The sequence below is a fragment of the Oryctolagus cuniculus genome, chromosome 20, assembly GCF_051225735.1.
Source record: "Oryctolagus cuniculus isolate XC-2025 breed Fujian yellow rabbit chromosome 20, ASM5122573v1, whole genome shotgun sequence".
Lineage (NCBI taxonomy): Eukaryota > Metazoa > Chordata > Mammalia > Lagomorpha > Leporidae > Oryctolagus > Oryctolagus cuniculus.
Window position 1 is genome coordinate 43,896,331 of NC_142886.1, and position 14,491 is coordinate 43,910,821.

General features: G+C 64.5%; 1 protein-coding gene across 1 annotated transcript; it reads left to right on the forward strand.

Moving 5' to 3' along the window:
* Window positions 1–3,306: 3,306 nt before the first annotated feature.
* Window positions 3,307–10,843, forward strand: LOC100358746 (alpha-1-antitrypsin-related protein). Its single transcript, XM_008251304.4, has 5 exons — window positions 3,307–3,985; window positions 6,359–6,996; window positions 8,318–8,588; window positions 9,732–9,879; window positions 10,607–10,843. The coding sequence occupies exons 2-5, from the start codon at window positions 6,363–6,365 to the stop codon at window positions 10,790–10,792; spliced, it is 1,239 nt and encodes a 412-aa protein (XP_008249526.3). The 5' UTR covers window positions 3,307–3,985; window positions 6,359–6,362; the 3' UTR covers window positions 10,793–10,843.
* Window positions 10,844–14,491: the final 3,648 nt, after the last annotated feature.

Consider the following 14,491-nt stretch of genomic DNA (forward strand, 5'->3'; position numbering starts at 1 on the left):
ACATCAGGACGGGAAGTGAATTTACGCTCATGTTCAGGTGGCCCCTGCTCTGCACGGTCAGATCAGCGTCCTGGCACCACCCAGACCAGGCTCCGGATAAACACCCCCCCCCCCCGCAGAGCTGCCGCCTATCTGCCCCTCTCTACCCCTGCCTGTGACTGTGCCTGGCCTGGGGCTCCCCCTGTCGCCCCCGCTGCTCTCTGAGGCCGAGGCTGTGCAGCTGTGCGTCCGGAACCTCCCCTGCTTCTCCCACCACCCCGTCCACCACGCCCGGCCCCCAGCAGCCTGGGGACCCCATCCTCACGCCACCCCCTGCTCCCTGCAGGACAGGTGCACCTGCTGCACCTGCCTAGAACACCGTTCTCCACCCCCACCCTCTCCTCCCTGGGCGATGCCCCACCTGCTGCTCAGTGCCAATGCTCCTTCCTCAGGCGGCCCCTCTGCGGGACCTGCTGCCCTCACCTCGCACCCAGAGCAGTCCCCGTGCCGGCAGCGCCAACTCCTGCCCCTGCAGGGCTGCCCACGGGGCGCCGGGGCGCCTGCACAGAACACGGATCTGTTCCCTGCAGCCGGCTCAGTGCAGAGCGCAGGGCGATTGAGTGAGGAGCCACGCAGCGTCCTGCTGAGCCCTCTCCTCCCCGTCCCCTCCCAGCCATGGACAATCAGTGTCCAGGAGAGGAAGGGCTGTGGTGCGCAGGAGCTGGGCGTCTCCCTCAGCCCGGCTCCCCCTGCACCTGCCTGGGGCGAGTTCTGCTCCCTCCCTCAGAGGAGGAGTTTGGAGCTGAGGACAGCCTTCCAGGAGGGCAGCGCGCCCGGGGTGCTTCCCAAACACAAAGCCACCTCCTGTCCCCCCAGCCCCTGCCCAAGGGTTTAGGAACTGCCCACAGCTCTGGAGCTGCCGGCCGGCTGGCGAGGGGCGGCGCGCCCTCTGCTGGTGAAGCGCTGAGCTGCAGGGACGAGCTGCACAGCACAGGCCCTGAGCCCTGGGTGAGGGAGATGAGACCCCATGGGGAGCTCAGGAAAGTGCAGGTTCCCGCCCTCCTGACGCCACGCCCACCGATGGTTCTGAGGCAGGGGGCTGGTGGGAGCGCCCGCGACTCTGGGCTGTGACCAGCTGCCCTCTGAGGCCCCACCTGAGGATAATTTCTGGCCCGGCCACTGGCCCCTGGATATGGGACATCTGAAAGGTGGGGCCCTATTCACCCCCATCCTGTCCTCACCAGGCCCCAGGACAGCTGTGTGCGACAGAGACCCAGTCAGTCTCTGCCGAACCAGTGAGCAGCCAGCAAAGCCGACCCAGGAGAAAGGTCCCCGGGCTGTTGGCTCTGCGTCACCCCCCTTCCCACAGCCCTGGGGTTGACTGGGCAAACACTGGGTCCAGCAAGGCAGATTTCAAAACGCCCTTTAGAAGCATTTAAAAAAAAACTTGAAAGATTCCATGCGGAGGTGTTGTCTGTCCCAAGCAGGGCCAGGGCCCTCTCTGGCCCTCTGCTACTCCCCGGGGCCTCGTCCTCCTGTTGCCTTGGTTACGCACGAAGGAGGCTGACTTCCTGAAGACGGAGGGAGCCCTGTGTGGGAGTCCTACCTGGTCTCACAGGGGTTGGCAGAGGGAACAGTGTGAGGGGCACCCAGAGACGGACCCCAGAGGGGGTGACATGTCTGGTGACCTTAGTGAGTGATGTGGCTTCACTGTTAGTCTACAAACCCTGACGCGGAGGGCTTGGCTGTGCTGGAGATGGAAAGATAAACTGGTGTGTGGGTTGTCGAGTTCTCCCTGCCAACAACCACGTGGGCATTAGACCCCTGCTGGGTGTCCACAATCCAATCCATGGGACACCGTTTCCCTAGAGGGAGAGGCAGCCAATGTGGAACGCCCTGCACGTGCTGGCCGGGGTCCCAGCTTCCAGCTCAGGAGAGCAGTGAGGGCAGCCAGGATTTGGCGCCAGCCCAGCCTGCCCAGGAAGGAGGGGCCTCCTGGGTGCAGAGGCCGAGCAGCTTCCAACATCCCCGGGCTCGCAGCCGCGACCACGACACCGGGCCCAGAGCTTTCCAGGAGGCCCCCGGGTCCACTGAGCACAAGGGTAGAACCTGCCTGTGGCTGTGTCAGTGTTCTGGGCTGTGGGGCTCTGCGACCACACTGCTGCCAGGATTCCGTGCGCGTGGGTGTTCCGGCTGCCCGTCCAGGAGGAGGCTCCCCGGGGGATGGGGCTGCTGCCCGGAGCACTGCCAGGCTGGGCTCGTGTGCAGGGAGCCTGCAGGTGGCTGTCTCCTCCCTCAGCTCACAAGGGAAGACCTTCAAGCCTGGCTTCTCGCTCTCCTTACAAGGGCACGTCTTAGAGCCCCCAGCCCTGCACCTGCACCGGGGGTGTAACATTTCCCACCCGGGTTTACGGCCAAAGTCAGCCCTGTTAGCCCGGATCACATAAGTTGCTCAATGGAAAGAACGAGCTAGAGTGATGGCTGTCGCGTGTCTGACCTTCATAAGCAACGCGGCTGCGAGCGTTAAGAGCAGAAGTGACTTAAACAGACGGAAGTAGGATAAAACCCCCGGGTGAAGGCGCTCTGTACAAAAGGCTTAGCTCCTTTCCCCACATGCAAGGCTGAGGCTGAAGGAAACCTGCGTATGCAGCCATGTAATCGTCTGCCCTAAAACAGCACAGAACACAGCCTCACAAGCCCGGAGGGCGGAGGGGAAGTCGGCCCCTTCTGCCCTTTGTCGCTAGAGAAACCAGGCGTATTCGGGACCAGGAATCAGCAGGCTCTGGCTCCGCAGCTGCGCTGCCAGAAAGCGCAGAGATCGGGGGTTCCCAAAGGCGCCTGGGAAGTGGAGTGGAGAGGAAGACACGGACACTGTGTGTCAGCACGATCCAGACACTGCAGCGATGACACCAGCCTCCTGTCCACTCCTACAGGATCATGGGAGGGGTGTGGGTGCTGCAGGCTAAGCTGCCCCGTGGGACACCACATCCCCTGGGGGTGCCTGGGCTCAGTCCCTGCTCTGCCTCCTGACCCAGCCTCCGGCTAACGGGAGGACTGAAGGCAGCAGACGCTGCGGGCGCTCTTGGATCCTGGCCGCCACGTGGGAGACCCGGCTGCAGGTTCCAGCAATGGGCTCCAGCCTGGCCCGGCCCTGGCTGCATGGGCACCTGGGAAGTGAACCAACAGAAGGAAAACCTCTCTCTCCCTCTCCCTCTCTGCTTTCAAACACATAAATATTTGTAAAATCCCCATGGAAGCCTCTGCACCTGACAGCAGCTGATGTGAGCGGCACACGTCAGCGGCCATCACGGGGCAGGTGTGCTGGGCTTTATTTCGGAGTCGTGCCAGCCGAACCGGCCGAGATGCCTGTGGTGCTGGTTATGGCTTCTCTTACCGCAGATTGCCAGTCCTTGTCAGGTGGGGAAGTTGGGGGGGGGAGGTCTGGCCGGGGCCGTGCGAGGCCTGTGATGTCACTGTTCCAGCCTGGCCAAGGCACCACAGGCAGGACTGGAAAGTCAGTCAATCTCCAGCAGGCTCCTGTTCAAGTTGGTGATTTTGTGCTGCCTGTAGACGATGTTAGGCTCGGGTGCCCGTGTAGGCCCTGGACGTGTGAGGATTCCCTGGCTCCACTCGACGACTCCAGGAGGGGCTGAGCAGCAGAGAGCCCTGGGTCTCTGGTGGCCACAGGGCTCTGAGACTCTGTCCTTGCTGGTGGCCTGGCACCGGGGGTTCCGCAGGACTAAGCCACTTCAGGGCAGGACAGCCAGGCCCTGGGAGGTGGCCAGCCCCGGGCAGCACACACCTGGCCAGGGGCTGGAGCTGTGCCGGGCTCATTTCAGGACAGGAGTCTCTGGTCACATGGGAACTGAGTGTCCCCACGCCCCCTGGACAGCGCTATAAGTCCCTGAAGGCTGTGCGTGAGTGTGGGACGCCAGCAGCGCTGGTCCAGCCCCACAAGCCACCTGAGCACCCGCAGGTTCTGCTGAGCCTCCTGAGCTGCCGTGGGGTGAGTGCTGGGCCCAGTCCACACGGGGAAACTGAGGCACGCAGCGCTGCACTCCTGTGGCAGAGCCAAGACTGAGCGCTGGCAGCCAGGCCTCGGTCATGGTACGGGGCAGTCAGGTGGGAGACGCCATGGCCTCACTGGGCAGCTCCCGGCACACAGGGCCCACATGGACAGGTGCCGGGGAGGGGGAGCTGATTGACTGCTCCTTGCCCTCCTGCTCCCGCCCCGCCTGGGCTCAGACTCAGCCTGTGTCCCCTGGGCCTCACCTGGCTCCCTCCCACCTGCAGGGTCCGGAGGAGGACCCCCACCACAGCCCCTCCCTATGCATCCCTTCAGGGGCTCCTCCTTGGAGTCCTCCTTTCTCCCCCAGCTGAGCCACAGTCCTAGACCTCGGCTTGTGGATTCCTGCCCCCTGCCCTGCTCAACTCCCTGGAGGAGAAAGGGGGGCCCTCTTACCTCTGGCCCATGGCGGCTGGTTACCCAGAATCCCACAGGATGGCCCGGGTCCTCTCACTTCTGCTTTGTCCACCCTCCTGCCACAGGGGCCCTGCCCTTGACCTCCTGGCTAGAGCAGCTGCCTGCAAGGGAGGGGTGTGTTCATTACTCCTAAGTTGGCCCGGCTGCCTCTCCAGCCGCCTCCCCCTCTGTCTTTTCTGGGTTCACAGCCCTGTCACCTAATGTCATCCCCCCCCATCCTGCAGAGTCAGAGTCTACAACACCTGTTGATTTCTTGCCCGAAAGGGCTATTCTCTCGGAGAGACCAGGTGCAGGCCTGACTCCAGATCGGCTGCACTCATTCTCCCACAGGCCTCTCTCGGCGAGCACCTGCCCAGGTCAAATGCCTGCCTGGGTCCAAGTGCTGCTGTGCAGTGGAAAAGTCATTGGTGCTCTGGGCCACCCCCTCCTCCCCACACACCTGCGTTGCCTGGAGACACCAGCAGGTCCCTGCCCCATCAGTGCTGGCTGTGGCTGGGACACAGGTGGTGGCCAGGACGGGCCACGAGCTGCTGGCAGGAATCTCAGCTCATGCGCAGGGCCAGGAGCCCAGGCCCCCCGGGGCGCACCCAGGAAGCTGCAGGGACAGCAGCTCCCAGAAAGGGTTCAGTGGGCACAGCACTGAGCTCCCAGGGGCTCTGAGCCCCACGGTGAGGGTGAGAGGATCGGCTGGGGCCTCCTTCAGGCCTGACCCTGCAGGCCAGGGGGGATCCGGGGGCCCCAAACAGGGCCCTGCCACAGGAAGAAGGGGCGCCCCCAACTCCTGGCTCCTGGGGACCTTTGGCCAAGGGAGGTGAATGTGGTTGGGTCTCCCATGACCCAAGCCTGCTCTGAGCAGAGAGAAGTCTGAGCCAGTCAGGGAGCAGGGGACTCCCCCGTCAGCCGGTGGGTCCTGAGCCCCTGCATGGCTGGGCCAGGAGGCCCTTGGTGATGCTGGGAGACAGTGCACTGCCACCCAGGGAGCAGGGCTGCTGCCTGGCCCACCCTGCACAGGACAGCCCCGCCCCGCCCAGCACAGCCGCACCCGGCCCCACAGGGCGAGTGGCAGGACCAGCTGAGCAGCAGGTGCAGCCTCAGCACCAGCAGGTGCACAGGCGACGAGCTGAACACGGGGCACCCACGCAAAAGCTGGTGATGCAGCTGGTCCCAGCCTGCCCTGCTGGGTGGCCTGAGCAAACTGCTGAGTCACGCTGAGCCTCTGCAGTGGAGACGCTGAGTCACACTTGGGGATGAGAGGCAGAGTCCCTGAGAGCCTCAGGGCCAGGGCTGCCCCGGGTTCTGGCCGCGCATGGCTGGAAGATGCCGGCCCTCTGGGCGGTGCACAGTGGCCATCGGTGCGGCCCCCAGTGACTTTTCTGAGGCCTGGACGTCCTTCCTGAGCCTGACGTGACCCAGGAGAGCCCTGGGCAAGTCCCCTCTGCCTGCTGTGCGGCAGCGTCCTCTGTCGTACCCCGGGGGCTGGGACACTGGCACGTCAAGGCCAATGCAGGAGTGAGCGGAGCTGTGCAGGGAGTGGACTCTGGCCCAGCTCGGGTGGAGGTTGCGGCTCTGCCTGGACCTGCCAGCTGCCCTCGGGCATCGCCCACCCTCTGGGCTTTGCTTCCTCGTCAGTCAGGGCAGCACAGCGGTGTGCGCACTGGTGGAGTGTGCGGGCGGCAGGGAGTCCAGGCCCGTGAGACCAGGGCGGTGCTGGGCAGGAGGTGAGCGACGCCCAGGTGGTCGCGTCTGATTCTTGGAATGGTGATGATGGAGCCGTGTGTGGGCCTGGTCGGGGCGTGGGAGAGGTGTCATACCATGGTGCTGGGACGTGAGGTCACGGGAGGGCCAGGCCACGTCCTCAAGGGGCCACTCTCAGGGATTGCTGCTCCTCTCTTGCAGGACAATGCTGTCCTCCAGCTCACAGCGCCCCCTGCTGCTGGCAGTGCTGTGTTGCCTGCTGTGGGGACCAGAGGCTACAGGTGCCCGGCAGTCAGAGGAGTCCAAGCCTGTTGAAATACATTCCCAGCATCATTTTTGTCAAAGCATCTTCAACAACACTGCTGACATCTTTCTTTACCTGTACAAAGAGTTAGCTTGGATTTCAAAGAGCAGTAACATCGTGTTCTCCCCACTGAGCGTAACTGCCGCCCTCGCCACGCTCTTCCTGGGCACCAAGGCTGACGCCCACAGCCAGATCTGGAATGGCCTGGAGTTCAACCTCCTGGGGGCAGAGGAGCACCTGGTCCACGCCTGCTTCCAGCAGCTCCTCCGTACCTTCCAGCACTGGGACAACGAGCTGGCTGCCGGCAGCGTCCTCTTCATCGACGAGCGTCTGCAGCCGAGGGCTGAGTTTGTGCAGGGCGTCCAGCAGCTGTCCCACACTGAAGCCATCACCATCAACCTCAGGGACACGCACGGGGCCAGGACGAAGATCAATAGCTTTCTGAGGAGGGAAACAAAAAACGAGATAACGGACTTGGTCCAAGAGCTGGAGAACGACACAAGCCTGGCCCTGCTGACGTACATTTCCTTCCACGGTGAGCCGGAGCCAGTGCCTGCGCGGGGCCAGGGCAGCCGCCAGCTGTGTCCCGAGACTGCCAGCGCCCCAGCGTTCCCAGGAAGTGCAGTGCAGGGCCGCCAGGGGTCCCGCAGGGCTGCTTTCTTCCCACACCCCAGCAGCTAAAGTAGGGAAAGAGGAGCAGAAGACAGCCACGTCACCGCCTGCCCAGGGGCCCAGCAAGAGCCATCACTATCCAAGCACTCACTGCAGGTGTCAGTCTCCTGTGCCGAGGAGCCGCACAAACCAATCAGAGCCCCCTCCAGGGCTCAGGGACCGCCCCCCAGACCGCTCCAGGGTCAGGGACCAGAGTTCGCTCTGGGGTCTGTAGGGTGTGGGTTCAGGTCCTGCCTTCTCACTTATTCGCTGTGGATATGGGAAAAGCCACCTGACCTCTCTGGGTTGCTGCTGTCCTATCTTATCTTGGACCAAATCAGGGCCCTGTTGTCAGGTGTCCGGGAGGATGAGCCACACGACAGAGAACGGGGGCTGTGTGGCGCCCAGGAGGTGACCAGCTACCTCGGCTCCCAGCTGCCCCCTGCCTCTGAGCACTCAGAAGGTCAGGGCTGTGGGGCCCACAGGGTGCTCTGAGGCCACTCCCATGTCCCAGGGAGAGGGAGGAGGGCGGTGGAGGTCAAGGCCAGGGCCCTCCCCTCCCCCTGGGGCTCCCTCCCTGCACAGTCCTGCAGTGCAGGGCTCCAAGCCAGGGCCGGCACAGCGAGCTCCCAGCTCCACTGAGACCTAGCACAGGGCTTGCCCCCCCAACCATCACCTCCCCCTCCAGGGAGGAAGGAGGGTCTAGGGTCCCCGGGGCACCTGCCTCTCTGGCTGTATTCACGGTGGGGTCCTCTTGGTGCCACACAGGGAGAGGCTGCCCGTGCACCTGCATTCCCCCTGCAGCTCCCAGGACACGGACTTAGGAGCAGCACGCAGCGTGCTCGCCCTGGGTGATGACTGCCCACCATCAGCAAGGGCCAGGGAGCCCCAGGGCAAACAAGTTCCGAGCTCTGGTTCTACCCCTAATTCCTGTTAAGCCCTCCCCCAACCAGCGTCTGGCACAGACACACAATTGCTAACCCTGTGAAGAAGTACTTTCAGCAATGAGCCAGGACAAGGACTCGGGGGCCCTCCTGTGACGTCAGGCAGCTGTCACAGAGCTGTCCTGCAATCTGGGGTTCGCGTCTCCACCCCATTTGCAGATGAAAAGCTGAGGCTCGGGGACTCCTGTGTCACAGAGGGGGCTCCGGGCTCCTCACTGATCGCAGGTCCCTAACCGCCACCCCACCTCGCCGTGTCCCCAGGGAAACTCCGGGATGAATTCCACACTGAGCTCACGGTGGAGGAGAACTTCCACGTGGACGAGAGGACGACCGTCAGGGTGCCCACCGTCAACCGCCTGGGTGCATTTGACCTGCACCGGGACACCAACTTCTCCAGCTGGGTGCTGGCGCAGCACTGTCTGGGGGACACCGTGGCCTACTACGTCCTGCCCGACGAGGGGAAGATGGAGCAGCTGGAGAGAGGGCTGACGCAGGAGCAGCTCGACGGCCTCCTGACACCCTCGGACATCAGGTGCCTCCCGGGGCCGGGTGCTGCCCAGGAGCTGCCCGAGCTGGGCAGGACCAGCCGGGGCAGGGGAGGGGCCACCCGCAGCATGCACTGTGCTCCCTGGGGGCGTGGCTCCATTCCGGACCTGTGGGCTGGGGTCTGGGAAATGGCCTTGGCCGCAGAAAAGGCAATGATCCTGTCTCTGCGGGCTCCGCCCCCAGCATGGACACGGCCACTTCCCAACGTCCGTGCCCAACGTAGTGACAGTAACAGCAGCACAGGCTACGGCAGAACCAAGGAGGGCTCCCTGGCAAAGGCAGCAGCTGAGTCTGGGGTCCAAGCACAGATGTCCGTGGTGGGCAGGGGAAGAGGCCCAGCAAAGGAAAGGGCCAGAGTGGGAGAGGCCTGGACCCGTCTGCAGAGAGCTGGTGTCGCTGTGACTTCACTCGAGTGCTCTCCTGGCCCAGCAGGGAAGGGCACCAGCACACCCAACACCCACACAGACTTGTGCCTGGAACCGTGCCCGTGCCCCGCAGAGCTGCTGCCCGCTGTGCCCTATAAGACACACATGACTGCACACACAGGGCTGAGGGTCAATGCCGAATGGACGCCTTCAGCCCTCTGCCCCGCCCCACCCTGCCCGAGGTCCCTGCACCAGGGATGAGAACAGGGGCCCAGGAGCAGCCACGGCCAGAACTCGTCACAGAGCCCCAGTGCCAGTCTGCCCGCCCACCAAAGCCCGCACCTGCTCCCCACAACCAGAACTGAGCCCTAAGCCTGCTGGGTCCACTCTCCTACCCACGAGACAGCTGTCACTCAGCACCTGCCACCGCCAGCCACGTTCCCCTGGGAGCCAGGCACCAGGGAGTCCCCGGCTGTGGGGGCACCAACACTGCAGGGCAGGTTAGATGCTCTTCCAGGGACACCCTGGATCTGCCTGGCGGGCTTCTCAGGGGAGGTAGCTTTCCAGGGCCCTGTGGGTGCTGACACTCTGACACCTGCTGCAATGGGGGCTACGAGGACAATGACCAAGTCAGCGTCCCTGTGGGTGTGGGGGAGGGGCCAGGCTAAGTGGGAGAAACCAGGAGGAAAGAACACAGTGCCCACACTGGGCCCCAGAGGAGGGGAGCAGGAATGAGACGTCTGCACTGTCTTCCCGCACGGCAGGTCTGCCAGCGTGTTCCTCCCCAAATTCTCCATCTCTGGGACCCACGATCTGAAACCCCTCCTGGGCAAACTGGGCATCACCAACGTCTTCAGCGACGAGGCTGACTTCTCGGGGATCACGGAGCAGGGCCCCCTGAAGCTCTCCCAGGTGAAGTCGTCCCACTGGTGGGCTGTCCCTGTTGTCCAAGGGCACGGGAGGGGCCGGATCCAGACCAGAGACTGAGGAAGGGACAAGGACACACACCAGGGCCACCTGGCTCCTCCCCAGGAGCCTCTTGATTGCCTGGGACGGGACGGGAAGTGTCAGGTGGCAGAGCTGGGGAGGGGGCTTCCTGTGCCGCTGGCCTTGTCGGGGTCTCCCCTGCGGTCGGGTCACTGACCTGTCCACAGGTTGCCGAGGGCCCTGCAGTCCTGGGCCGCGATTTCCCCACATTTGCAGCGGGGCCCAGTGAGTCAAGGCAGTCCCCGGCTCCTTCCCTCTGTGGGCCGCGCAGCCCTGGGTGCCTCCAAGTGTGAGTGTGAGGGATTCCAGCAAAGGGAGCCCTGAGCACCCAGATCCCCTCCTGCCCTGGGGCCCCTGAGCCTGGTTGGTTGGATCCCAGGGCATCACCTTCCCCGTTTTGTCTTAAAGAATCTGAAAATCACAGAACCAAGAGCCCTGTGGTGCACACAGGCCCCGTAGAGGCTGGGGGTGCAGCCCGGGGCTGAGAGAGGGGAGGTGGGGACCTGGGAGGGGCAGAGCCCGGGACACAGAGAAAGGTCTGGTGTGACTGCAGCGGAGGGAGGAGGGGACAGGCAGTGCCTAGGGCGCGGCGTCCACCTGGAGCCTCAGTGTGGACAGCGCAGGCTCCGGGCTTTGCTTCTCTGCCCCGCAGGCCACACACAGAGCGGTGCTGACCTTGGATGAAGACGCATTTACTGAGGGCTCGCATTTCAATGTGGGCCCGTGGCCCTGGCAGCCCACTTTCAAGTTCAACAGGCCCTTCCTGGTTATCGTCATGGATGTCACCATAAACTTTCCCATCTTCCTGGGAAAAGTGGTGAATCCCAGCCAAGGCTAACAGCCCCCATCAGGGCCCGCCCCCGTCAGGCCCTGCCCCAAACACAATAAAGTCTGAGCCTCCTCCTAGAGTCCACCTGCGAACCCTGGCCGCCCCGGAGCTCATGTGGTCTCCACTGCATCGGTGCCGCCCACGGCCAAGCCCATGAGGTCCCTGTGCAGCACGGAGCTATGTGGGCGGTGATGAGTGTGGGGAACCTGCACCCAAGGCTCTGAGGCCCTCAGCTCCCAGAAGCGCTCCCGGCTTTCCAGCCTCGTTGGGTTATCTTGGAGGGATGGCGTGGTTCTCACTCCAGGCTGGGGGTCCAGGCCCACCGAATGTCCACATCCTCCTAGGCCTGCCTAGCCCACCCTGGAGTCCTGCCACCACCGCCAGGGCCCTTACCACTCCCAGGCTGCCTCTGACCCACGCAGCCCTGCCCGCTGGCATCTCTGCCTAAGGCAGCACCACGCACCCTCAGGCAATTCCGCGCACTCCCAGGCTGCCCCGCCATTTTGTCAGCTGCCCCGCCCCATACTGTCCCCTCCATCCCATTGGATGCCCAACCCATCCCAGGCCACTCCCCTCCCATGCCGCCCATTTCCAGGATGCCCTCTTTGCTCCCACAGCTGGCTGCTCAAGCCTTGTACCGTGCGCTGAGTCCCCACAGCAGAAGGGGAAGCCCTTGTCCCCTGGTCACCTCTCCTCCCCGCCCCCGACCCCTCCCCGCAGCCCCTCCCACTCTCAGGTGTCTCCTAGAACAGAAGAGGCAGAGTTTCCCAGGAGCCCTTGCTCTCAGGCTCTCAGGCTGTCAGGGTCTCTGGGGCTTGGACTCTCGCCCTCCTCAAAGTCACCAGAACCACCCAGAGGGCCACACTGAGCCCATGTAGAACTCATCCCCCCTTGAACCATGAGGCACGGGTGCTGCGTGGCTCTGGCAAGACGCACATCCCCCTGCCCAGCGGGGTGCAGTGGATCTGCTGGGCCCAGGCTGCCTCGTGCTGCAGGGGCCCCAGCCCAGAGCCCTGTATGTCCCAGAGCAGCACCCTGGGGGCAGCGGCAGCACAGAGGTTTGGTGTGTGCCGCAAGCGCCCAGCGGAGGAAGAGGCAGAGGCGGTTCCCAGGCAGCGACCCCCAGGATGTCCTCAGCAAAGCGGCCAATGCCGGTGCCCTGCCCTCCAGCTCCGGGGCTGTGCGCTAAGGAAGCTTCTGTTTTTGTGAGGTTGGCCTGCTTCATTATTTCACCATAGCCCTGAACACTGCATTGCCAGTGTGGGGGCAGGGTGGGCAGCTGCCCAGGGGCGAGAAGGATGGGCCTGGACAAGGGAGCCCCGTCTGCCTCCTTTTCTGCTAGTGAGCCCAGGAGGGTCCTGCCTCCCCACCTCAGCTGCTCGAATCCCACAGAGAGCCCTCATGTTCAGGCGGCCCCTGCTCTGCCCGGTCAGATCAGCGCCCTTGCACCACCAGACCAGGCTCTGGCTAAACACCCCCCCCCCCGGGAGCTGCCGCCTATCTGCCCCTCTCTACCCCTGCCTGTGACTGTGCCTGGCCTGGGGCTCCCCCTGTCGCCCCCGCTGCTCCCTGAGGCTGAGGCCGTGCAGCTGTGCGTCCCGACGCCTACCCTGCCTCTCCTGTCACCCCAACCACTACGCCCGGCCCCCAGCAGCCTGGGGGCCCCATCCTCACACCACCCCCTGCTCCCTGCAGGACAGGTGCACCTGCTGCGTCTGCCTAGAACACCGTTCTCCACCTCCACCCTCTCCTCCCTGGGCGATGCCCCGCCTGCTGCTCAGTGCCAATGCTCCTTCCTCAGGCGGCCCCTCTGCGGGACCTGCTGCGCTTCTGTCCCCCCAGCCCCTGGGCAAGGGTTTAGGAACTGCCCACAGCTCAGCCGGCCCGCTGGCAAGGGCGGCGCGCCCTCTTCTGGTGAATCGCTGAACTGCAGGGACGATCTGCACAGCACAGGCACTGAGTCATGGGTGAGGGAGTTGAGACCCCTGTGGGGAGCTCAGGAAAATGCAGGTTCCCGCCCTCCTGACGCCACGCCCACCGATGGTTCTGAGGCAGGGGGCTGGTGGGAGCGCCCGCGACTCTGGGCTGTGACCAGCTGCCCTCTGGAGGCCCCCAGGGCCACCCTGAAGCAGGGAGCGTGGCTCTGGGCAAAGCTGTCGAGTCCTCCAGTGCTGCCGCCGCCACCTCTGGGGCCTCTCGGGCAGCGTCTGTGACCAAGCCTGGCTGAGCAGAGGATTCACCTGGGAGACGCAGGGCTCCCTGGCCCTGGCGCCCCCACCCCGCCCCGAGCAGGGTCCAGTCCCCTCCGAGGGAGTGGCCCACAGCAGGCCCCACCACAGGCTGGGCTTAGGTCTCCCTCTTTCGAACAGCAGGGGTCAAAAGTGGAGCTAAAGAGCACGGGGCCAGGGCCAGGGCCGGCTGTGTGACCTCGAGAAGACGCTCAGCCTCTCTGTGCCCCATCACCCCCTCTCATGTGTGGGGAGGGAGCACACTTCCTGAGAGTCCTGGGATGACGTCCTGTGGTCGCATCACCAGGCAGGGTGGGCGACGTGGCTTGGGAGCAGCCCCTCTGTCCCCAAGGCCCCCTCCCAGTGCCATCCAGCTGCAGCCCCTGGGACAGCCCCAGGCGGGACCTCCCAGCTGGGCCCAAAAGCACCAGCACTGTGAGGTGAGGACAGTGCCTACTAGCTGCTGCGGCTTCTCCCCACCAGTGGCGGCTGGTGCGCTGCCGGCAGCCACGGCCAGGACGCAGGTTCCTCCCGGCTTGCAGGGGGCAGGAGGACACCGTGAGTTCAGAGAAAGAGAAAGCAAGGCCAAGGCCCGGGGGGCAGGCCCGCGAAGCTAACCACCTGGGCCTTGTCCCCTCTGCCTCCCAGCCCTGGGCCTTGTCCCCTCTGTCCCCCGGCCCTGGGCCTCGTCCGCCCTGGCCTGGCCGCCATCGGGAGAGGGGCTGGTCTTGGCCCACTCTCCTGACCGCAATGAATAGCTGAGGCCCGGTGCCTTTATGAAGGAAAAAGTCTAACCTGGCTCTGCTGGTTCCCAGGCTCGGCTCGGCTTCTGCGGTCTCTGGTGAGGGCCTCGTGGCAGCTGTGGTCACACTGAGGGGAAGGAGTGACAGGGAGGAAGGTGCAGGAAGCCGGACACAGGGCGGGGCCGCCTTGCCCAGCCTTCCCAGAAGTCCTTGCCCAGCCTGTGGGCACTTGGTCCCACCTCTTATAGGACCCGTCCCTGCCAACATCAGCTCACGGGGGGCCGTACTCCTCCCACTCTCCAACCGACAGCAGGGTTCAGCTCCCTCGTTAAAGGGGAGATGTGCAGGGCGAGTCGCTGCCAGAGACGGGGTCCCCTTGCCCAGGAATGCGCTGTCCTTTTCGGCTATCAACATGAGGAATCAGGATGCCAGTCTAGGAGTTACAGTGCAGGGCTGCAAACTGGGGCTCCGGGCAGGTGCCAGCGCGGCTGCAGGGTGTCTAGTCTGTAGTCCAGTGTGCACCTTACCAAGTCACCTGTAGCTCACTGCTGGGGGTTGGCCCCAGCCCCTGGTGGGAGGCAGGCAACGGAGGTGCAGAGAGGGGGGTGGGCAGCAAGTGAGGGTCTCCATGGAGACCAGACCCGCCAAAGGTCTCAGCCTGGGCCTCTGGGAGAAGCCAGAACCTGTTCTCCCCCAACGTGAGCAGGTGCAGCCCACTGGGTCCCCAGAGGGAGGCT